Source organism: Anopheles coluzzii, chromosome 3 (assembly GCF_943734685.1).
Source record: "Anopheles coluzzii chromosome 3, AcolN3, whole genome shotgun sequence".
NCBI classification, from domain to species: Eukaryota; Metazoa; Arthropoda; class Insecta; order Diptera; family Culicidae; genus Anopheles; species Anopheles coluzzii.
The window spans coordinates 33,566,901-33,589,451 of NC_064671.1; the positions used below are offsets into that span (position 1 = coordinate 33,566,901).

The 22,551-nt window shown below is 46.9% G+C and overlaps 2 protein-coding genes across 2 annotated transcripts in view; both read left to right on the top strand.

Moving 5' to 3' along the window:
* LOC120955650 (guanine nucleotide-binding protein subunit alpha homolog) overlaps positions 1-14,574 on the top strand; it is a 252,778-nt gene extending 238,204 nt beyond the window's left edge. The window contains exon 7 of the transcript XR_007452762.1: positions 14,565-14,574. The gene's annotated coding sequence lies outside the window, so the exon portion shown is untranslated. The remainder of the gene's footprint in view (positions 1-14,564) is intronic.
* The window catches only part of LOC120954747 (uncharacterized), a 35,380-nt gene that overhangs the window by 2,943 nt on the left and 9,886 nt on the right, over positions 1-22,551 (top strand). The window contains exons 2-11 of the mRNA XM_049608226.1: positions 2,422-3,017; positions 9,515-9,632; positions 9,724-10,304; positions 10,385-10,507; positions 12,530-12,726; positions 13,425-13,593; positions 13,680-13,780; positions 14,069-14,224; positions 14,875-15,216; positions 18,860-19,175. Of these exons, the coding sequence (XP_049464183.1) occupies positions 2,672-3,017; positions 9,515-9,632; positions 9,724-10,304; positions 10,385-10,507; positions 12,530-12,726; positions 13,425-13,593; positions 13,680-13,780; positions 14,069-14,224; positions 14,875-15,216; positions 18,860-19,175 (2,449 nt within the window). The 5' untranslated portion in view covers positions 2,422-2,671. The remainder of the gene's footprint in view (positions 1-2,421; positions 3,018-9,514; positions 9,633-9,723; positions 10,305-10,384; positions 10,508-12,529; positions 12,727-13,424; positions 13,594-13,679; positions 13,781-14,068; positions 14,225-14,874; positions 15,217-18,859; positions 19,176-22,551) is intronic.

The window sequence follows — 22,551 nt, forward strand, 5'->3', positions numbered from 1 at the left end:
CAAAAGATTAATGAATTCTAGCTGTCACTCGCCATAAAGCGCCACGTGTGGCAAGAGGCCCTTCGCATCGGTGTCATTTCTACAAGCGGTGGTCGCGTCGTCGATAGTGATTGACGGTGTCTTGTTTTTTGCCGGCACTTTACGGTGAACTTTAGCTTTCCACCCGTGTCGTGTGCTCTCGAATGCAAATAGCAAACTGCGGCTTTAAACCGGCCATGTTGGTTAATGTCGGAAGGTTTACGGAAAAGTCGTATGATGGATGGAAGGTTAGTAGTCGCTTAGAATCCGGAAAGCAGACGCCTGGCAGCTTGGAAGCGATACACGTACGATCATCTGCTTGTGTCGTGATTAGGGGCCGAAACCTCCGGGACCGTACGCGTTCCATAGTTCGCAGACACGCACACACACTCATAATCGTCCGAAGAGGCGTCGGCTGTTGTCAGCTGCCTGCCCTTTTGCAGGTGATGGTGATAAGCGAGTCCAGCGAGTCGATTGAACCACGAGCCGTCTACAGCGTCTCTCTCGCTGTTTTGTGTTCGGTTTCTTTTTTTTCTTTCTCCTCGGCTAACGAAAGTGAATCATTATCAAAATGGTTCGTGCTGGTTTGTGCCGACTTTGACCGGAACCGGCAAAGGAACTTCCCCATCTGTGTGCGGTACGCTTGTTCTATGATAAGCAAATTTGGTTAATAGGTTGCTCTTGGGGCTATAATGGTGTCGTTGGTTATTGTGTAATAGGCTGACACGGGATTTCAGGGTAATTGGTGCATGGACAATGCACATCCGACTGGGTCGTGAGTGTCTCGAGAGCGAGTCGATCCAAGCTAGAGGTTGGTTGTTTAGTGATAGAAATAGGCAGTGAGTGTATATCTTGCTTGATGCATCTGAAAACAAGCGACAAGATGGTAGTTCACGCTGGGGTATTTTGTTGAGCGGGAATGTTTGAGACGATACAAAAATAGACGACTAAAGCGATCGTATAGGGTTCTATAAAGATGAGGCATGAAGGTACTTGAGGCGTAAAATGTAGTATGGAAATAGGCTCTCAATCAGTGGGAGATCTGGAAACGATTGGAAATTTGCTGCTGCGAGGATTATCTCAGCAGGGTGATTAAAGACTTGTCCACAGATGGAACTACCCTGGTTTAGAAGAAAATCCCAATCCCTTCTTCGTTCGACGTGTCTGATTCATTGTGTAATGTGTAATCCAACATTACTAGCGTTGACGAGACAATTAGATCATTACCGCCCTTAATTCCTAAGGAACTAACTGGTAATTATCTTTTCCTCTTTATTTGCCTCTCCTCCACCATCGAACCAACGATCGAAAGGTCGATCGCGTGGCGGTGATGAACTATGAGTAATAGATCTGTCGCGATGCATATATTATCCTCAACTCCAACACACTGCTAGTAGCTCTCCACTATCAAAGATTGTACCGGCTGCAGGATACGTTACAGATGGCGATAGCAAGGTCGATCGTTTAGCAAACATTATTAGCCGTGATGAGTATCACATTTTTCACTGTTCACTGTGCTGTGCGTAGCTGGGCTAGAATTCGCGTAACAAACTCCCCGTGTTTTGCATTCCGCGTACTTCCTTGTTTAGTGCGGTGAGTGGGATTTCGTTCACTCCGATCGTAGGGCACAGCAACGTACGCACGATGGGTAAAATGTTAGAAAAGATCATGTTTTGTTACGTTACGCTCCACTAACGCTCCAATTGACGTGCGGAGATCGAGAGTGTGAGATTAGCGCGAAAAACCTGCGCGCACATGCCGCCATTTTATCGGCCCAGCAAATTAATGCCCGCAATTGTATTCAAACGAGATGCTGGGATGCGATAGAACGGCTGCTGCTGCGTTAATCTCGTTGTTCGATGTGAAGCACTGTGGGTTTAGGTTCGGATTCGTTCTGAGCGTTGGAAAGAGTTCCGCCTCACGTGCGCATTTTCTCACTCAGTTGTTCGGTAGACCGCTGACGTGGAGTACTAGCGTGCCTCGGACGTTGCGGTAGTCAGTTGCCGGCATCAGGGGCAGTACACAGCACACGCCGGAGAGCCGTTCTGGCACGATAAGGTCGTCGCCGTTTGGGAGGCATTCAGTCGAGGTAACCTTTGGGATGTTAGGGATGTAAGAGATCTGGCAGTTGTTTTCGTTTCGTGTGGTCTTTGTTTGTAAATAAGGTGCAGCTGGTGTCGGTAAGATTAGAATCAATCGCATAAAGAGGGGAAGCACCCGCGGAGCCGGCTAGCTGCACCGAAATTGGGTCAGATGAGTTCCAGTACCAAAGGTGCACTTACCGAGCGAGGATCGGGAAAAAGTGTGAATATTCTCTAAACATCTTGAACTCTTTGGTTTAGAGGACTTGCTAGTTCAAAGGCTTCTTATTAATTTCTCATATTTCGTTTATAACTGTTACAGTTTTTTAAAGATCGTGAGTGAATGTGCGTAACAAAAAGCTTTCATATATGAGTGACATAAGGCTACACTGACGTATTCGAATCGTTTCAGACATTGGCTTTTGTAGCTTGCCCAATCATCTCGTGCCAATACTCTGTGCGAAAAACCGTGAATACGCAAATTGCCAACAACAAGAAGAACCCAAAACCCACGCCAGGTGAAAGTGTGCGCCAGGAAGAACTACTTCCGATACGTTCCGAATGTGCCGAAGATGAACGTCCAGCAGAGTGAAGTGCGCAATCCTAGACCCACGAACAACGTCAGCAATCCGACTGCAGCCATGGCGGCGACGGCACTGGCAATTACGACGACCGCCAACACCACCAGCTCATCCGGTGCGTTCGGCTGCTGCCCGACGGCCAACGGTGAAAGCTCCTCGATCGACGACTCGATCGAGCTGAACGACAGCCAGGAGGGAGGCAACAACAACACGCTGTACCATAATGGGCTGCTCGAGAAGCAGGACTATCACTTCCCGAAGCGGCCGCCGGTCGATATCGTGTTTCGCGACATTCGCTACGACGTCAGGCGTTTCAACATTGCCAAGGCAAAGTTCGGTAAGTATGTTTGGGGCGAGTTTCTGACACGGACGGGTTGGGATTTTATGTGCGTAGGCCTGCGAGGGATTAAGAAGACGGTGTCTCGCAACGGACTTACCTCGACCTTAGGCAGTTTTGGCATCGATCTGTGGTCCATGGTCAAATATTCTGTTGACACTTCGCGTACCGTTAGGTGTTGCATGTGGAGTGGGGGCAGTCTGGACGCATGCCCGGTTTCAAAAACCTGTATCAATTTGGTCAATCGCGCTGCAAAGTCGTTAGTCGAGTGGATCAAATTCCCACAGCACTGGTGCGCCTTTAACGAGTTTGCTTCCAGTTAATCTTAATTTGCGTCAGTCAGGTCGTTTTTTTTTTTTTGGAAAACCTTGCTTGTCTTCTGAAAACAAAGCAAAGTGGACCTTCTTCTCCCTTTCGAATCTGTTGCTAAAGCAGCTGGAAACCAACTTTGGAGTGGTTTTATGGTGAGAAACTGATCCAGTGAGAAACAAACGATAGGCAAATTCGATTGAAAGCGTTTGCCAACTGTCTGATAACTGGAGAGCTAAGGTTTCGTGCATTTAAATTCGGAACAGCACTTTAATGATGAACCTTTTCAACCAGCATGATACAACCTAAGCTGAAATGCCCTTCCAAATACCTTTTCATGGAGTCTGTACGGACGAGCAGCCACGCAAACAATGTTATGCATTATTTATTTCTACCTTGCCTGCGGTGGGCTGAGTTTGAAAATCACCGCTTTGATGAGGTAGCGCACCCGGCGAAGCATATCCGCTAATTACGATTATCAACCCAGTCAATGATTACGATTACGCCGTGGCGAGAATAAAAGTGTTCTAAATGATAAATGCGGAGTGCTCTCTGCAATCGGCAGCGAAGTGGAATAAAATAAATACTAAGTATACTATTACTTGACCAGTCATTAGCACAGTAAAGCGTTGTAGTAACCCTCGTGCCGCTGTAACATCAGAAGCTCAACATCATCATAACCGGTCACGAGCGCTGCTACCAAGATAGGCGGGTGTTGTAACAGGGTTGCGAGAATGGATTGAAAACAAATAAATCCCTCTAATGAATGGCATAACATTAGGCGTTAATGCCCGCTGCATTCGTTGTCGTGCAGTTCATTTACACCGCCACAGCCGGTGGGATCTCTGAAGCTGAACGAGAGGCAGTAGGGAATATTCAAATGTTCTTACCCATTACTTTCAAAGGGATGGTTTACTGGTTCAAAGCCACCAAGGAGTTGGCATTATTAGCATAGCCCCGTGGTGTTGATGGAGTGATGATGAGTATTAGCATCCCGGTTTGTTGGCACATTTATGCAGGCAATCTTCCCGTCAGTGGGGCTGGTTTTCTAACGTGTTACTTGAGGCATTCCGCACGTGAACGTGGATTCCCTCGTGATCTGTCGATCGATTGCAGTGGTTTCCTGTGAGAATTTCCTCTGGTCACTTTTTGCAATGCTGTTCGGGTGACTTTTGCAGGGGATTCCAGCATTCCTGTGCAAAGAAAAGGCTTTAAGTCGTGATGTGAGAATTACATGAAATTCCACTTCAAATTTGATAGTTTCTATGAAATCCCTGATTGTAAATACCAGTATTTCAGATTTGAGAGGGGTTTTTTTCGAACCAGAGGAGCAAATATGTTCTGAACATTAAGGAGTTTTCAAAAATGCACTTATTAGAGAGTGTTTACGGGTCAAATGGTTGGGATATGAGACAAATTGCATTGTATGCATTGTTGAATAAGCAAGTTAATCCTTCTATTTTGGTATGAAACCATATCTTCTAACACGTCAATAATTTATGCAAGTAGCGCTACAAAAGTACAGGAGAGCAGGAAACTGCATCACACAAGGACGTCCTACTTCCGATGAGCCCACTGCGCACTGCGCTTAGTGCAGGCGAAGGTGTCAAGGTGGTTATGTCGGTTAGGTGGTCAGGTTAGTGCCTAACTATGCCTGCGGGCAGATGTCATTCTAATGAGAACCGTACGCTGTAACGTGAGCCAAGAACGTTTGGACCAAGACACAGACACATACCTAAACTGTACCTGAAGTACGGAATATGTTCTAAGTCTTGTTGAGTGCTTCGTCGATGCACGAGGGTAGTTCTAACAGAACACACAAACCGAAACGCCCTCACGTAGCAAAAGTGGCCTCGTTTCTTTTTTTTTTGCGCAATCTTTTCTTCCCTCGTTATCTGTGTCTGGTCGGTATCACACACAGCGCCATAAAAAAAACCAACTTGCCAATCCAAGGTGGTCCAGTCGATGCAATCAGAACGGATGTGTGTGAGCATATAGTGCGAGGAGTTTGCGGCTGGCGCCTTCAAACACGATGTATAAACATTTCGAGGTGAATTGCTTCGTGCGATGGACGATCATTAGAGCGTGGTTAGGGCCTGGGTTAGTTGTGGTGGTGGCAGTACATTCATAAAAAAGCTCCTCCAGTGTTGCCAGTGTGTTACGCACACGAAGGGCGGTTATGTGTGGTTGCATAGCTCTCCAGCGAGCTCTCAATGTTGCGCTGTCGCCTACCCCCTTTATGTGTGCATAACGATCGATAATTATAGAGCATGAGCTTGGTGCGTCCGCTGGCTAGCCTATTGCATACAGCCGTGACTGCGCCGGCTTACTCCAAAGATGTGGTACTGTGGACCATGCAAAAGAACCCGTTGTGCGTTAGAGAAATCAGTGAGAGTGATAGAATGCGCATTGCTTTGGCTGATAATTAAAGACCAGCGGTTGTGGAATGGTTCCCAATGCGTTGCTCTACAGCAGCTATCGAACCTTCTCCAAAAGCTCGGAAATCGCGATCGCAAATCGATGCTAATTATGGAATCGAGTTCCGCCCGAGTTGCGTAATGTGTTGCAAAGGACGCAGCCATGGGCAATCGTTTGCTTCCTGGGAGTTGAGTGTTACTTACCATATGTTTTGATCGTTTGCAAAATAAAAACAAAAAAACCCGTTCATCGATACCAACCGGGAAAAATGCCCCAATATAAACCCAAACGGTTTGATGTTCTGTAACGAGAAAGAAGAATTGGCAGACCAGAATACATTAACCTCCCATCGTCGTGTCCGATGACTTTTCGTATTTTTCGGTGCAAATTTAAACCCTATCAATATTCAGCACCCCGAAGCAAACCGGTTCCAAGCAAGAAGGAGGACACCGTAGAATCCAGGGCTGCCAGTTTGGTCCAAAAGAGCATCGAAATCCACCGAAAGCCGTGCACGCTCCTAATAACGATCACACATATGCAAATCTTCCACCCAATCTTTGGAAACAGTCATCCACTTTTGTGAACCTTTTTTATGTGGAATGTGTTTGCTGGGGTGAAGGAAAATTGAACATGATCAACAAGCTATAAAGCCACACGTTTTCGGTCGGGGAGCCCGGGTTGCACAATCGATCGTCCCCGAGGGTCGGTCCACCATCGAATAGTTTCCAGTCATTATTTATGATGGCTGTTGAAGCGAACGGTGCATTTGGTAACAATTTGCAAACGGTCAATCGGTGCGAGCTCTTGACCCAAAAACGCCAGAATTTCCATCGGTTCGTTTCGAGTTGGAGCTGCCGACCCAACCGACCCCCGGCAACTTCACCGTGGAGCAACACACGCAGGCACGTGCGCAAAGCGTAGAATCATTACGCGCAGCGCTGCGGACGCATCTTCCACTTTCCAAGTGAATGCATTCCACCTGGTACGGTGTCTCTCTCTCTCTCTTTCTCTTTCTCGGTTGCGTTGCAGAGGTCGCCTGTTTGCCAAGCGAACCTCGAGAGCTTGGTGCATGTGCGTTAGATGAGGTAATGCAGGTGGTTATCCACATAAATCTCGTACCAGTGCGAGTGAAGGCTTATCAATGTGCGTACGGTGAAATATGGCATGGAGTAGAAACGGGGGTTCCTCGCATGCTGTTTTTGCATACGCGAACGCACCTTGACGTAACTCAATCCACACGCTCCGATGGGAGGTGTCAATGATCTTGAAATAGAAGCTCACACCTACCAGCGAGATGCAGCGCTCGATGGAGCTGAAGGTGGGCAGGTGTCTGGTGAACTTGAGAAGCCTTGGAATAAAAAGAAAACATTCCGCAACGATCTCCAGTTGCTAGTAACAATTGAATGTGGCGTGCAATGCGTTTAAATCGGTCGCAATTTAGCTTCAAACATGAAGTTGTTAGGAAGATCGTTAAACAAAATGGACCTATTTCTCCAATTTTACGTAGTTCGCTCACGCCGCATCTAACGTTCGGGGTAATTTATTGTATTTTTATAGCATGTACGCCACCGGGCAGTTGCTACAGTGTAAGATTTATCAGCCAATAAAATGTTTATGGTGGGTAAATATATCAACAAAATCCACCGAACGTCGATTGGTTTGGAGTAGGTATTAGGCAGGACAGGTGATCATATACTTCTCGAACGAGTCGGCATTTGCCGCACCGATCGATCGTACATCACCGGCAGCAGCGTGTTAACCTTGGCATCGATCGTGAACGAACGGTCCCTTGGTTGCTGCGCTGAAACCTTCCTCATCATCACATTCTACGTACTGTTTGAACATAATTAATGTCAAAACTAGACACTAAATCCCAACCGAACCATTCCGGCAGGCGCTCGTCGGAATGGAATGGTGCTTGCTGTCAACAGAACAAGAAGCATTTACACTGTGCCAATATTGAACCAGACGACGAGAAAGACATCAACCGCGCACTATAGGGTGGTTCTGGTTTGGGCGGCAATCTTGTGAGAGAGTTCCGCTTGCAGCCACCCATCTCGCGCCATTCGCAGAGTTCAATTGGAGTTCAATTAATTTAAAAAGCAAGCCGACGAGAAATGACCTCCGCCCGTACGTACGCGTTCAGATCGTACGTTCATTGTCGTCTGACCAGTCCTTGAGTGTGTCTGCTTCTCAAGACGCTTCGTCGGTGCATGACGGCTAGGAGTGGATGGAATGGAGAAAATGTGATGAAATTACGCATGATTTGCGAGGGACAGCCAGATCACACAAGCAGCAGGGTGGAGCAGCGAGTAGTTCGATTCTTACGCGCCCTTCTCAGTCTGCACTCTCCTTCGGTACACCTGAATGTCGTTGGCCGGAAGAAAGGTTCACGCGCGTATGCACGAACCCGCTGCATACGAGTTGAAGTTGAGCTGGTTGTGCTTTGCTTACAGTGTGCACAAATGCAGATGCATTTTTTTACCATCGAACATTCGTGGAAAGGGAGGGAAAACGTGCTAGAGGAAATAATTGCACTTTCTAATGCTCGGGCGAAATGATGGTGGTTGGCTTTTCTTTGCCATCACCACCGTCATCGAGATTGTGAAGTTTTCTTCCGCCTTTTGCAGTTGACGATGATCGGTGCGGAAGCGGTGTATCGATAGCCGTCGACCGCATCGTGGCGAAGGGAGTCCCGCACGTGCTGGTGTCTCCGTGCAGGGCCTCGGAAATATCTCGGTTGCATAATTCCAGGCAGCAGTGGCCGAGCTTCCTGCAGCATTGAAGCAAGCGGTTGGAGAATCGTGTAACGCAACGGAGGCAGGATTCCACGTGTTCGTCCGATCGGTTGTCGTCTAACACCCGGAACTTACGGGTTAGCAACAGTGGAAGAGTTGGATATTGAAGCGGCTTACCACAAATCTCGATGTAAATTTATCCCAAGTTTATCTCGATGTAAATTTATGCCCCCAATAGGCTTTAAAAGCGTAAGGGTAATCCCTGCGGTTCCACAACAGAACGATCAAAACCCCAAAAAAACCTAAACCTAAACCGAATCGCCGGTTCTTGGTGTGGCTCTGTAAAAACCAGTTCTGGGCTTTTTTAAAGGTTTCAATTCAATTTCGGAAACCGGTTTCTTTGCAATAAGTAAATGAGTTTGGCATAAGTTTAGAGTGGATTCATCGGCCAGCAGGAACTTGGTGATTATTTTAGGGCGAATCTTGGTATCTTGCCTAGTAACAACAGCCAAATTGGGCCTTTTTTGATCAATTCTACCTTATTTGAAAGCAAAAAAGGGGAATTAAAATGCCTCTTCGACAATATCCTGGAGCTCAATTAAACTTGAATCTTTCGATGGAATTTGAAGCCTGCGGGGTTTATGTTTTGTGCGATCATTGGAAATCACTGTGTGATCGATGATATATTGAAGAGCGTTTCATCGTCGACGTCGGTTGAGAAGATCCTCGATATCGACCCCAGAGCAGACCGTGAAATAGCGCGAATTAAAGCTTCCAAATTGTTTCGTTCGATCGACCTTGAACGGTGATAAAGTTAGTCGATTTCGAAGCGGCATGGATTCCTTGTTTGACGCAAATTGGGCGCAACGATGATCTCACGGAAAATATATACGAAAGCAGAGAAAAATGCAATAACTCCACGACTGGAATGTTTTGTTGCTGCTGTCATACAATAAAACGTAGAAATAACATTTTCTTATTGAATTCACGTTTTATTTTTATTAATTCTTCTTCATCTTTCCTTCCCTGCAGAATCAAAAGAAATTCTTCACGGCCTTAACGGGTCGTTCAAGTCGGGCGAACTGACAGCAATTATGGGCCCGTCCGGTGCGGGCAAGAGCACGCTGCTTAACATTATGGCAGGTTATGTGTAAGTAGTGAGGCAGCAGTGATCTTCCCTCCACAAAGCCCAAACCCATCATCAACATCATGTTTGCACCTTTTCTCCCAACTCCCGACAGGTCGTCCGGCGTGAGCGGCATGGTGCAGGTGAACGGCAAGAGCCGTTCGCACAACTCGGAAAGCTTCCGCAAGCTGTCCTGCTACATCCAGCAGCACGACGCCCTGCGACCCTGGCTGACGGTGACGGAGGCTATGACCTGCGCGACCCATCTGAAGCTCGGCTTCGGCATCGGCATGGCCGAGAAGCGCAGGCTGATCGAGAAGATTCTCTTCATGCTCGGGCTGGAGCAGAAGGGCAACACGCCAACGATGGGCCTGTCGGGCGGGCAGAAGAAGCGGTTAGCGATCGCGCTGGAGATGATCAGCAATCCACCGATCCTGTTTCTGGACGAACCGACGACCGGGCTGGACAGTTCGTCCTGTGCGCAGTGCATTTCGCTGCTGAAACGGTTGGCTCAGGACGGACGGACGATCGTGTGCACGATCCACACGCCGAGTGCGCTGCTGTTCGAGATGTTTGATCAGCTTTATACGGTGGTGCAAGGGCACTGCTTCTATCAGGGGCCGACGAAGGAGATGCTCCCGTTTCTCGGTGACCTTGGCTACCACTGTCCGAGCTATCACAATCCGGCTGATTTTAGTGAGTCTTGCGATGAAGATGCTTTACTTGGGTGGGATGTTTCTAACAAGCCATTTGTTGTGCTCTTTCTCATTTTCCAGTGATGGAGATCGCTGTTGGCGAGTACGGGGCCGACGTCGGTAAGGTGATCAAGGCGGCGCTCAAGAAATATTACGAAATCAGCAGCCGCTGCATCGAGCTAGATTCGACGTTCGACGACAACGGTAAGCTTCTTCGACGTCACCCCCCTTTCGAGATCGGCCCTTTATCGGCACTTCCTCTGCTCTGCTTTGCCGTGCCATCTTTAGATCGGAGCGCGGTGACCTCCGCGTCTTTGGTCGGTTCTTGCACTTAACGCGCGCGCACATGTACAAACTATTAATTACACACCGCGCGTGAACACGGGTAGGGCGGCAAGCCAATTTCATCAGCCTTAGAAGTGGCTTGCTCGCTCGAGGACGAGCCTTCGGATCAATCATTGAACTGAGTGCGTTAGTGCACACCCGAGACCACCCTGCAAAGCCCGGCCAGTAGGGTTTAGTTAGAAACGCAACTCCTCAGAGCAACCTTTTTAACCACATCGTGGCCACGAATTGCACACTGCAACTTACCTTCTTGGGTCGATCGACATCACATCATAACCGATCGATAGATAGTTGTTTTTTCCTGTCACTGTCTTCAGTTTCCATTGTACAATTGATTGGTTTGTTTGACCAATCGGTAGGGCTTGGTCATTCGCTATGTTTGCGCGTTGTGTACAACCTGCCGTCAGGCTGGTAATTTAAATTTCCCAATTCATTAGCGCGTAATTAATGGCATATCCGGGGTAAAGATCATGTCGCCCTGCTTGTCTTTGGTTGCTTTGGAATCAGCCTCATCAGCTAGATTGTTTCAGTCAGTTGTACCTTTCTGGTGTGACATTTCACACGCAATATTTTTATTGTATTGTTGGTTTTAGCAGGTGGTTGTAGCTTCAATATTGATTCTAGAACTCCACACATTGTCACAGTAATCTACAGTAACAGTGTGTACGAGGTTGGGTGTTTTGTTTTGATTCTTCTGGAATTATGATGCAAATGACTGCCTGAAACCCGGTTTTTGACGTTTGAACTGGAAGTGAGGTTGAGAGAGATATTTTAAGCAAACATACGAGACAAGAAACAAAACCCTCACAAACCACTGTGTAAATCCTTGAAGACCTTCAGTCCCAACCGAATGTCACACCCTTTGCTGATTGTTTCGGCACACAGGTCAGCCATAAAAGGTTTACTAATTGATTAAGAGATTGGAGCCTCCGTAACTCCAAGCCAACCCCTTCTTTTGGACGGCGCAAAAGAGCCGGTTTATTGTCGTTTCAATTCTTACCTCATGCATTCTAAACATAATGTGGCCGATGGTGCCTTTCAGAGTCATCTTCAACGGGACCCAACAGCAGCAGCGAGGTGCTAATTTTGTTACTGTGTCGCATATTCCAGAAGAACGCAGGCAAGCCACGCGCGCGTGTATATGGCGAGACTTAATTATATCCAAACACAAAAACCCGGGGCACACTTTTGACGAGCTCTGCCGGTTACTGTTCGATGAGCCCGGCGGAGCAAATAAAACAGCACTGAGCCTGTTGGAAAATACAAACACTCACTGCTGGTTTTCAGTTGGTTTGGTTGAATCCGTTTGGCGGGAAAAATGAGTGTGTGTGTGTTTTTGCGCTGGGAATTCGTTCCGTTCGTTTGCTCACCAAACACGACGCACGGCGTGGCGTGGACTGGTGCCCGCGACACGTTTATTGCCCGTTTTCCAGTTTCGCCTTCCTTATTGCTACAAAGTCAGCAGTCCGTGACAGTTTGTGGGGTGGCTTTTGCTTCTTCCCTTTACTTTGCTATAGCTACTTATGCTTGGCTATACAAATGCTGACCGTAGCAAACAATCTCGTTTGGAAAAAAAGGTGGTATAAAAAAGAGTCGGACTCCACACACTGTCCCAGATTGGGTGGAATAGATAAAAGGTCGCTAATTTGTACCTTTCGCTCAATTAAGTCGCACACACACACGCGGAGAGTCGATTGAATTTGGTTCTTCACAGGGTTGAGTGTGATCGCAACAATCGCACCCCCAAAAGCGCTCAGCGAATCAGTTTGCAAAGATTTTCAAAAAGCGCCAGCCATTGATTTTATGTCCCATTCACCGTTTATTGCTGACCTTTGGTGTCTATTTTTCCCTCTCTCATTTTCTTTCTGTTTTTTTTTCCAGTAAAACTGATGGAAAGCTACTCGATCGGTGGCGGTGGCAAGGCGGAAGAGATGTGCAAGCTGCAGAAGCAGCAGGAAGCGCTGGACAACTCGTCGTACGAGGAGGAGGACATCTTCTCCAAAACGAAACCCGCCTCGCTGGTGATGCAATTTTTGCTCCTGTTCTACCGGAACTTGCTCATGACAAGGCGGAATTATGTAAGTAATGCGAGCGGTTGGAAGATGTTAAACACACCATTGTGTGAAACTGATAGGTGTTTCAAGATCATGCGCCACTAAATAGAGTGTTTTAAAACTAATGCCTGGAATGAGTACTATTCCTCCTTCCCAGCATTATTTCCAATGCGTTCCCATTGTTTGGTGCCTGCTGTCTTGTCAGTCAGGTTTATTGACAATCCTCAATTAAAAACGAGTGTTCCACATTTCAAACCACCTCTTGGCCGTTTTTACCGCCTGTGTCTGAATGGTGATTGTTGGGAAGGGCGATGCGTGTTGATTTTATGTGTTCCCGGTTGGTGGATTGTTTTGTATACAATGCTCACACGTTGGATAATTTTATTGGTTAAATAATCATAATAGCGTGTAGATAATTGGTACCGTGTAGAAGGCGTTTTGCCGGTTGCAAAATTATACCCCAATCAATCCATCCGATCGTGCGATCGAGATTGAATGTAAGTGCGAATAACGGCTGTCGATCGATTGTGTTGCGACTGTGTTAGAAAGCATTTGCGATTCAGGCTTTCAGAACAAGGAACGGGAAAACTAGTTCAAGTGCGCTGCATTTGCAAATCAAGGTGGCTCAAGGTGACCAATAGTAGCGCTTAATGGGGACAGCTAATCGTTAGGTCATTCTTCATTTAATCGCTCTAATTTCGTATCCACCTCCTTTTTCTTAGTTCCTTTTGTTCTGTAGAATCATTGCCCATGCGGCAGTGGCCACCATCTTCGGCTACCTGTACCTTGGTGTCGGGCCAAACGCTAACCAGGTGCTGGCGAACTATGTCTACCTTTACGGATCGATGCTGATGATGGTTTATACTGGAAAGATGGCCGTTGTGCTTTCGTGTAAGTATCTTCGTCTTCAAGAGGAAGAAAGCGGGTTTTTTTGAAACTGTGTTTTTTACTTCAACATCTTTTTCGTTTCCCTCCAGTTCAAATCGAGATGGAATCGCTAACGAGAGAGCATTTCAACCGGTGGTACAAGCTCGGCCCGTACTTCCTGTCCGTGCTGGTTCTTGAAATTCCGATACAGGTAAGTCGGGGCAATTGCTGGTGAAAGTGTTGCAATGATGATGATGAAAAAAGCTGAACGTCCACCCGCTCTTCAGAAACCATTCACATGCATTGTGTTCCTTTTGAGGGTTTTGCTTTTGGATTCAAGTTGGAGTTCAAGTGTTGCATGAATCACGCGAACCAATGCCTATGCGCCATGACGGGCAGATTTTTCGTAGCACCTTAAGTGATAAATTGTCTTTTTTTGTGTGTGTTTTGTTTTACTTCTCGGTTTTGTTTTGGTACGGCTTTACTCCGGCTTCGGCAGATCTGTTGCTCTCTCATTTACGTCGTGATCAGCTACCATCTAACGGGCAACTACGTAAACATGGAGCGCTTCTGCATATTCGCGCTGTTCTGCGTGGCCGGTTCGATCTGCGCCCAGTCGTGGGGCTTCTTCGTCGGAGCAACGCTGTCGGTGAAGGTAAGTGGTGACAAGATGATGCAACGTGAGATTGAGGCGTTAAGCTAAATAAAGGGTTTCAATGAGTTGCACAACAAAAAAGGAAAAGAGATAGATAGAGAGAGAAAAAAACGAATGATTGTGATAGACACTGATATTGAAGATTAGGAGATAATGTTGAATGGCTTGAATGTCGTCTGGTAGTGGTTAAAACTGATTGTAGTGAATTAAACATTCCTTCACTAAAATGTATAAGCGTATTGTTGCAGACTATCCAGTAATACATTCATCAATTTCAATTTTTCAATTTCAATGCAGTCATACAACTCTTAAACACTCAAAACCCACAAATCATGATAAGCTCATTTGCATCCTTTGTCATTTAAAAAATATGGCAAATTAATTTGTGACAGTTTAGCTGAAAATTAACAAAACCATAATTTAATGTAGTTGTAGCCGCAACATTCGATCCAACCCTGAACGTTCGTGCAAAGGTTGCATGCAACCCTGCTGTGCAAGTTGTATGGCAGTTCAATTTTTAGGACGCTAGATGGCGTTGAAGTTGAACGCCTTTGCAAATCCGTTACAATTTTCAAATAATTTATAAAAGAGCCTTTCAAATACTAATTTTATCCTTCTTTTCTCCCTCCTTTTGACACTTTTCTGACCAGCTCGCCGTATTTATCGGTCCAATTTTGGCGGTACTGTTCTCCGTGTTTGGCTTCTGCACCCGGTACGTCGACATTACGCCCGTGTTCAAGTGGATGTGGCACATCAGCTACTACCGGGCGAGCTTTCACGGCATAATGAACTCGGTGTACGGCATGAACCGGGGTGATCTGCACTGTCCGGAGACGCAGATCTACTGCCACTTCAAGAACCCGGTCCTGTTCCAGAAGGACATGGACATCGAGCACGTGGACATGCAGTCGAACTTTGTGCTGATTATGCTGATCATCATCACGATGTACATCAGCACCGTGTTAGTGCTGTGGTACAAGCTGAACAAGCGATAAACCGAAGGGAATTGCGGGTATAGGCCATCGATTTTTACTAATTATTTTGCCGTCTCTTAGCCAACCAGCAGTATGTTAAGGGAAAAGCCTAAAGGGGAGAGCTAGAATCTTGCAATCTTGTAATGGAAAGCAAACGAAGAATGAAAAAAAAACGCACTAGAATTGTATCACCCAACCCAACACCCAGGAATCTGCAAAGAATGAATGCGCACACTTAGCCCAAGGGTCGAAGACGAAGTGTAGTACACGTGTGTGGTTGTGTAGATTTGTAAGTTTAGCAATCGATATCTGTGATCAAATGCACTAGCAAAAGGTGTTTTGCTGTTGTTTCTTTTGTATACCGTATACTGTATGGAGAATGTGGAGTTTAATGGAATTTTTATATACTTGTAGTAATATACACCAAGTTTTTGTACTTTTTTTTTGCAGACAGTGGTTTGTTCCATGTTCAAGACCACGAATTGGCCAAGAATCTTCAGTGCTAGCCAGATAGTACGACAGACAGGGTGTGAAGGTTTCGAGTGTATTAAGAGGAATATGAATAAGATATGACAAAAAAGCATCACAAAATTATCGTTCCATTAACTTCGGGAAGACAAACAGAGTGCGTAAAAGAACGAGAAAAAGAACGTGTAAATATTAGAAATAGTTTATCCGCCGTTAATCCACTGGTGACTTTGCAACAATAAAACAACAAAACGATAATAATAGCACAAAGAAACCTGTCCAACTGTCTTTGATTGACCAGCTTTAGCCCAGTGACTGTTACAGGAAACGGCAGCTAATGCCGCTCTCAACAGCTCCACTGAAGTACATGATTGATTTGCACCCAACAAAGACTCATCGGTTCGTCGCTCGTTGCCAGCATTGATAAGCTTAGCCTAATCGCTCTAGGAGCCCGTCCAAGATTGTCATTTCTGTCCGGCGTGTGTGCGCTATTGTTCACTTAGACTATTGTCGGTTAAGAAGACTACATCCCAATAGAAGACGGTCGCACACAGCCACTGGCGATAAGTTCACAGAGCACTGGGAGAAGAATGAAGTGTGATTACTTACCGAATTGACCAGTTTTAATCGAGACCAGCTTATCATCAAGAGCCTAGAGATAGAAAGAGAGAGAGAGAGAGAGAGAGAGAGAGAGAGAGAGAGAGAGAGAGGGAGCGTGACCGCTTGAGGACACTTGTTGTAAAATGTGGAACAGCTGCTGCACTGGTTACGAGGCTTAACCACGTGCTGGAGATTTGGACGGGTTCAGGACGGCTAACGGGTTGTTCACCTCATCTGCTGGTCGATTGAAGTTCCTTTGTATCGTAAATAGACCACCTCGATGACCTTACATTGATTCCAATTTGTTGATCGCAAAACAATTCAAAGTGTAGATGGGGATATTGTTTTGTTCCCTTTCATTTCATCCCTTCCTAGAATGCTTATGACGTAAATTGAAAGAAATGTATAATCGCTGGAATCTGCTGGTAGAACAACACACTGCTACAGTAAGCGCGTTCAGCGCGTTATCAGCAAATGGTGGCGAGTGCCAAGCGTTTCAATTGAAGCCCTTTTTCAGTTCAGTTGACGCGTTTGACGCATTGCTAGTGTCACTAATGTGTTTGGTTAATGAATTTGAATCGTGATAACCTTAGAGGGAGGCGAACCTGAAGGGCATGAAATTCGATTCCAAAGGTCAGCACGGCCACACTTTCGGTGTTAAAAATAGGCACGGAAGCATGTAAACTGATATAGTTTCAATAGTTGGAGGCACAAAAAACGACTTCTAGGTTGAAAGTTTTAATGCCCGACATCTGAGCCTACTTCAGGTCCAAGTCCATGTTCTAATTTGACCTGGTCTTATGCTGATAATGGCCTCTTTTAAGGCAGCTGTCTTCTCCCCATCGTCAGCTGATGGACACAGAAAATCTGGCACAGCGTCTCATTCGTTTCAGCTGCACCGCTGAACAGTTGAGCAGGACAGTTCAAAGATAACCGAACTTCGATGCCCTCATTGACATCCGCCCAGAAGCGTCGTTCTTGTTCAAGCTCGGGCCGCCCAGTCGTGATAAGTACATTGTAGTGCAAGTGTACCGAGAGCGCACACGGCTGTGTTTGTAATGGGTCATTTGCTTCCCCATAGCGGTTTCAAATGTTTGCTAAAAAATGCGATACGCGCCCGTTATCAACACGCTTATGCTGTGACGGGATGGCCAGGCCGGATCAGCATAATCGTGGTGCCTGAATGCCCAATGGAACATCCGCGTAGATCCGTGTTCTCCGCTACTGTTTTGTGATTTGAAGGAACCTTTTTTCTGGTTTTATTGCACGGAAAGAACCTTAAAGATCATCGACTGGCCAAGGATGTGCACATGAGCCCGAGTGCATGCGAAGAAGGTTGTCTGCATAATAAACAACGAAAAAAGAACTAACCCTGTTTGCGCGTGCGATGCAGTTGGAGTTGGTTCACGTGTTACGCGCGAGAGAGCGAAAGGCAGGTGCGCTCTGGGGCCAGTCATTTCACGCACACCGTGTTGTTTGGTTTGGTGAGCACAGCAGGCTAGATGAGAATCGTGTTCGAAGGGCCGTAACTCTGCGGTGTGTAAAAATGAAACCGGAGTTGTGTTTGAGGCGTTTAATGCTTTTATGCAGCAAAAGAGAGAAATTTTATATCGTTTTTAGGATGCTTACTGTGTACATTTTAGTGCGTTTTAAAAAATGTTACGACAAATATCATGTATGTGCTACGTTATCATTGTTTTTTTAATTTCAATAATAAAGTAACGCTTTAACCAAACCAACCTCCAACAAAATCCCACCATGCGGTGCCGCTTTGCTGCTCCAACCGTTGCTTTGTTGTGCGCGCGGCTTCGCGGATCAGCTGAGCCGCTCGGTGCCTTCAGTATTCTCCGAGAGGCAAGCGAACGTGGATGCGTGCCCAGCTCATTCCCAGGTCGGTCCGATTGCATCGAACAACCCATCCGCGACTTCTCACCCGCGTCGGTCGGTCGGTGGCCGCGGTCGTTGTGCCGTTGTTTGTGGTTATTTCGGTGCGGGTGCACTTAGAGCCATCGTACCTTAGGGAGCCTCGACGAGAAAAAGGGCGGAGTGTGTGAGTGTGTTGATACCGAATGCCGTTGTTTGGTTTTCGGTACCCGAGTCACGGAGAAAAGAAGGGCAGGGAAGAAGGGATCACGACGTTATCGTTTGGGAAGGAAGCTTGGTTGTACCGCATCGCAGCCCTTCTTTGTGCAACTCAGCGTGTGTGTGTTGTTTTGTGTAGGTTTTGTGTGTGAAGAATAAAAGCGCATACTGGGGGAGAGTGATGCGTTTCCCGCTGTGCTAACAGAATCGATGGGCTCTTTGGCTGGCGTCGAACCCGTTGTAGAATGGTCCAGTGGAGCACCCGAGAGTGAACGGTGAGCGAGAAGATAGCTCTCGTGGGATGTGTTACTAAGAGAGTGTGTTTCTTAGGTTCTAGTTTGGCACGAAACGTATTTTTAGCCAAATTGCTGGTTGCCAACATCCCAACCATGTGCTAACCATTTCGCGCATTCTTAACCGGTAGACCATTAGTTGGGATTAGTTTATCTGTGTGTGTGACTGAGTGTCTGGCATCAGCTACAGAGAACTAGGGAGCAAGAACTAGTGAACAAAACACGAAAACATCCAAAACGTCTTCCTCGAGTCGAGCCTTGAGATGGCCGAGGAATCGTATGAAATGAACCCGGCCAGCTCGGCAGAGCTGAACGGTGGACCCGCAGATCCAGAGGCGGGAACATCCCCGGTATCCGGTGTCGGTGGTCGGCGGGCCGGTGCAGCAAAGCTAGAGCCCCTACAGATACCGGCGGTACCGGCCGTGGAGCAGGAGATAGCGGCACCGTCGCTGATTGCCGCTCGGCTGTTCAAACCGGTAACGGTCAGCTTCAAGAACCTGTCGTACTCGGTACGCAATGGAATATTTCGCAAAGGTAAGACTCGTCGACCTGCCGGCTCTTGTTTTACAGGTGTTTCACAGGTGGGACGTCTTATCAATCTCAATCCCATCCATCCTGCCATCATCCAAGGACGGGGCAGGTGTTGAGTGTCGGGGTGTCTTCGGGGTGATAGCGTAGCCTACAAGTCCAAAAAGGGCAGTTTCGTTCTGCAGCTGGTTGTACGGAAATTGGGGACAACAACCCAAAATCCCAACAACATTGAGCGCTTGTTACGAAGTGTCTGCTGAAGGTGTACCGTGTCGTTCTTCCCCCTTCTTCTTCGGGTTGGAGTGGTGTAATGCAGGAGATATTGATAAGACAGGCCTCACAGACAGGCGTTACTTATCGCTTGTCGGGCGTTCGGGAGGATCAGCTTCGAAGCTCACTGGTGGCATAGTTGCAGCTATATTAGCCGTGACGATTAATAGAAGTCACTTCGAAGGCCTTTTTGCAGGGGCCAGCTGGCAGAAGGCCAATCGGTTGGTTAGTCACGAACAAGTTTGCAAGGGAAAGCGGCAAAAACAGGTGGAAATTCGTGTATGGTTTTAACTTTTTTTTCTTTTTTGTACATTTTGGCAGATGTTAAAAAGCGAAAGTGACGGTGGCACGTGTGTTAACGTCACTTTTCATTGTGCAGGTTGGAAATGCAGCTCATGTCGTGCCGGACATGACACTGCCCAATGCGTTGCGTTTATCAGAGAGATCTTCCGATTGAAGGATTACAATAAGATCATTAAACGAATGAAGATTTTTAGGAATTTTAGTTGAACTTGTAAGGTTCTAGGCATCTCAAAAATTAGTCTCCTCATAGAAGAGTTTATTCCCAAACACTATACTTTATTATGTCTACAGGACCAACAAGAACCTGTACTGCCCCATTATTCATTTTCAAGCGCACCAGCCTCAGGCTTTCGCTTATCTCCCACTGCAACACAGGCACTATGTCTGTATGTGCTCGCGCCATACACCCCCGAAAAGTGAAAACAAACACATTTTGTGCCGTCGTTAAATTATCGTCAACATGTGGCCGTTCCACTTTTACGAGGAGGTTTTTGAGGAATTATTTTTAAACCCTACCCCCTCGGCCTGATCACGGGACCACAATTTTCCGTCTGGTACATTTGGTGCAAGATCGTACTTTCAGGAAGCGTGCCTTTAAGCACCAAGCAGCAGCAGCTTGTGAAAGGGCGTGTTTGTTTTACACTTTTGAAATGTTAGTTCGTTGTGCTTTCATTGGTGTAGGTGCCATTGGTCCGAGTGGAAACAGGCAGGTTGGATTGAATGAACCCAGCACAATGCAGCAGTGACTCGAACTCAAACGATCGGCGTGCAAGCCGGTCAATGTCGTGGCTGGTTCGTTCTATCAATCACACACATACGGCGCACAGGGCAGGGTGTGCTGGATGCTAATTAAATATCTGATTCATTGCTAGAAACAAGGCAAGGAAGCGCGGTTTGAAGCGTGGCCTCACAGAGGGGACACATTCTCACCGGACCAAAGCTTCACTCATCAGCACTGCTGCTCTTCTGCCGTCGTGTGTTGTCAAGTGAAGTTGGCAACACGCTTCTTTTCGCCTCTTTCTTTATGTTGTTTCTCTTCCTGAAGCGCCTCTTCATTTGCGCCTACTTCATGCTGGTTAAGAATGGCTCGCCAAACGATCCTTCCTCTTGCGCATGGGGCTGGTGCGCACGCTGTTTGCCTACGCGATTATGTTTTTCGCAGATGATTCTTCCTTCTCTCCTCGGTTTTTGCTGGTTGTTTTGGGGTCCGCTTTTGGGGAAGGTATCAAAAATGTTTTTGGGGCTCTTTCGTTAAAATTCATGAGACATGAGACCAAAAATGAAGCGTCCGCACTTTTCTGTTCTTTCTCTTTCTTCTTCGCAAAGGTTTGGCTTGATGATGGCGTTTTGAAGGCAAACCACAGCCAACTAGATCGAACCGTTGGCTCGGGCGAAGGAAAGATCACGCACACACACATGTGTGTGTTTTGCACGCAACGTTAACTTGTTGAACGGTTGAAGGCACAGTTTTGAATTTTTAAAAATGTTAAGGTTCGCTGTGTTTCGAGTTGAAGGCTTGAGTTTGTATTGTAGGGTTCGACACACACGAACGAAAACTTTGTAATATAAATTCATTTAACAATGAGTTACCGAATTTCTCTTTTAGAAAACGAAAGTTAAGAAAATTATGCATGTCATATTCTCACAAAAACTCTAATTAATGAACAACAACAACAGCTCCATTCATTCTCATGTTCTAGTTTTGCTTTCAGTTTTAGACATCGGACACCCTGTACTGTGCGTTAGGCTCCAGACCTCTTAATTATTATGTCATCGCGCGCCGCACTACCAACCCATCTCTTGCCCAGATCTGCTCGGTACGATCATCGATCGCCATATTGCACGCTCCCCATCCCTCCTTTTTTCCTCGTTTGTTAAAACGACCGCGTGGTCGCGGCTTTTCGTGCACGATGGGGATGTGCGCGCGCGCACAGCGACACACATCGCGTCCCTTGCCTGCACGCATTTTGCACGGGTTGAACGAACTTCAGATAACCTTCGGCGAGATTATTTTCGACTGTGTGTTGGCTTTTTTGTTTGTTCGTTTTTTTCTCTCCCTCCATCTCACTGTTTGGATCGGTGTCATGTTGCCGGGACGCTCGTTTATCGTTGGAAAAAAGTACACACGTTCCTCTGCGTTTCTATGGGGATGGCGGTGTGCGTGTGAGTGACATCTAAACCACACTGCTGCGTACTGTTCGTTGAGTGTGCTGTCGATTCCGGCCGTCTGTTTACACGGCTGGTTTGCGAGCTCTGTTTCGAGTCTCGTTCTGCTGTCTCCCCCACAGTCCAGCTTTGTCAAGTCTGTCTTTGGCCTTTAGGGCGTTAATCGAAACATGCATTGCCCTTGTAGCGGCCGAGTGATGCAGTTGCTGCACTGCCCCAGAGATGCAGATTCGCGAGCGCGTGTGGAGCGGCGGAACCGGTTCCGACCAGCTTTTGCGCGGACGAGGCGAGATCATGATCTCCGAGAGCTCGAGACACGGCGCTCCGGAACTGGAGCGTACGGGTAAGCGAGTGAAACACAAAGGATGCGCTCTCTGTTCGTGGCCCCGTGTTTGGGTGTGGCGTCTGTCACCGGATTCACACCCATACAGACAAAAACAGAGAGCCGTTGTTTCTATTGCAATTTCAAATCGGTTGCGAATCCCACGGGGTAGTTCTGGGGAGCGGTTGCACAACACACACACACACTCGAGAACCAGGCACTATCTGGGGGTAGTAAGGAGTTAAATAAAGATGATCATGCAAACGGTCCTCTTCCCGCGGAAACCGCACTCCAGAAGTGATGAGTTATGAGGGGATGAGA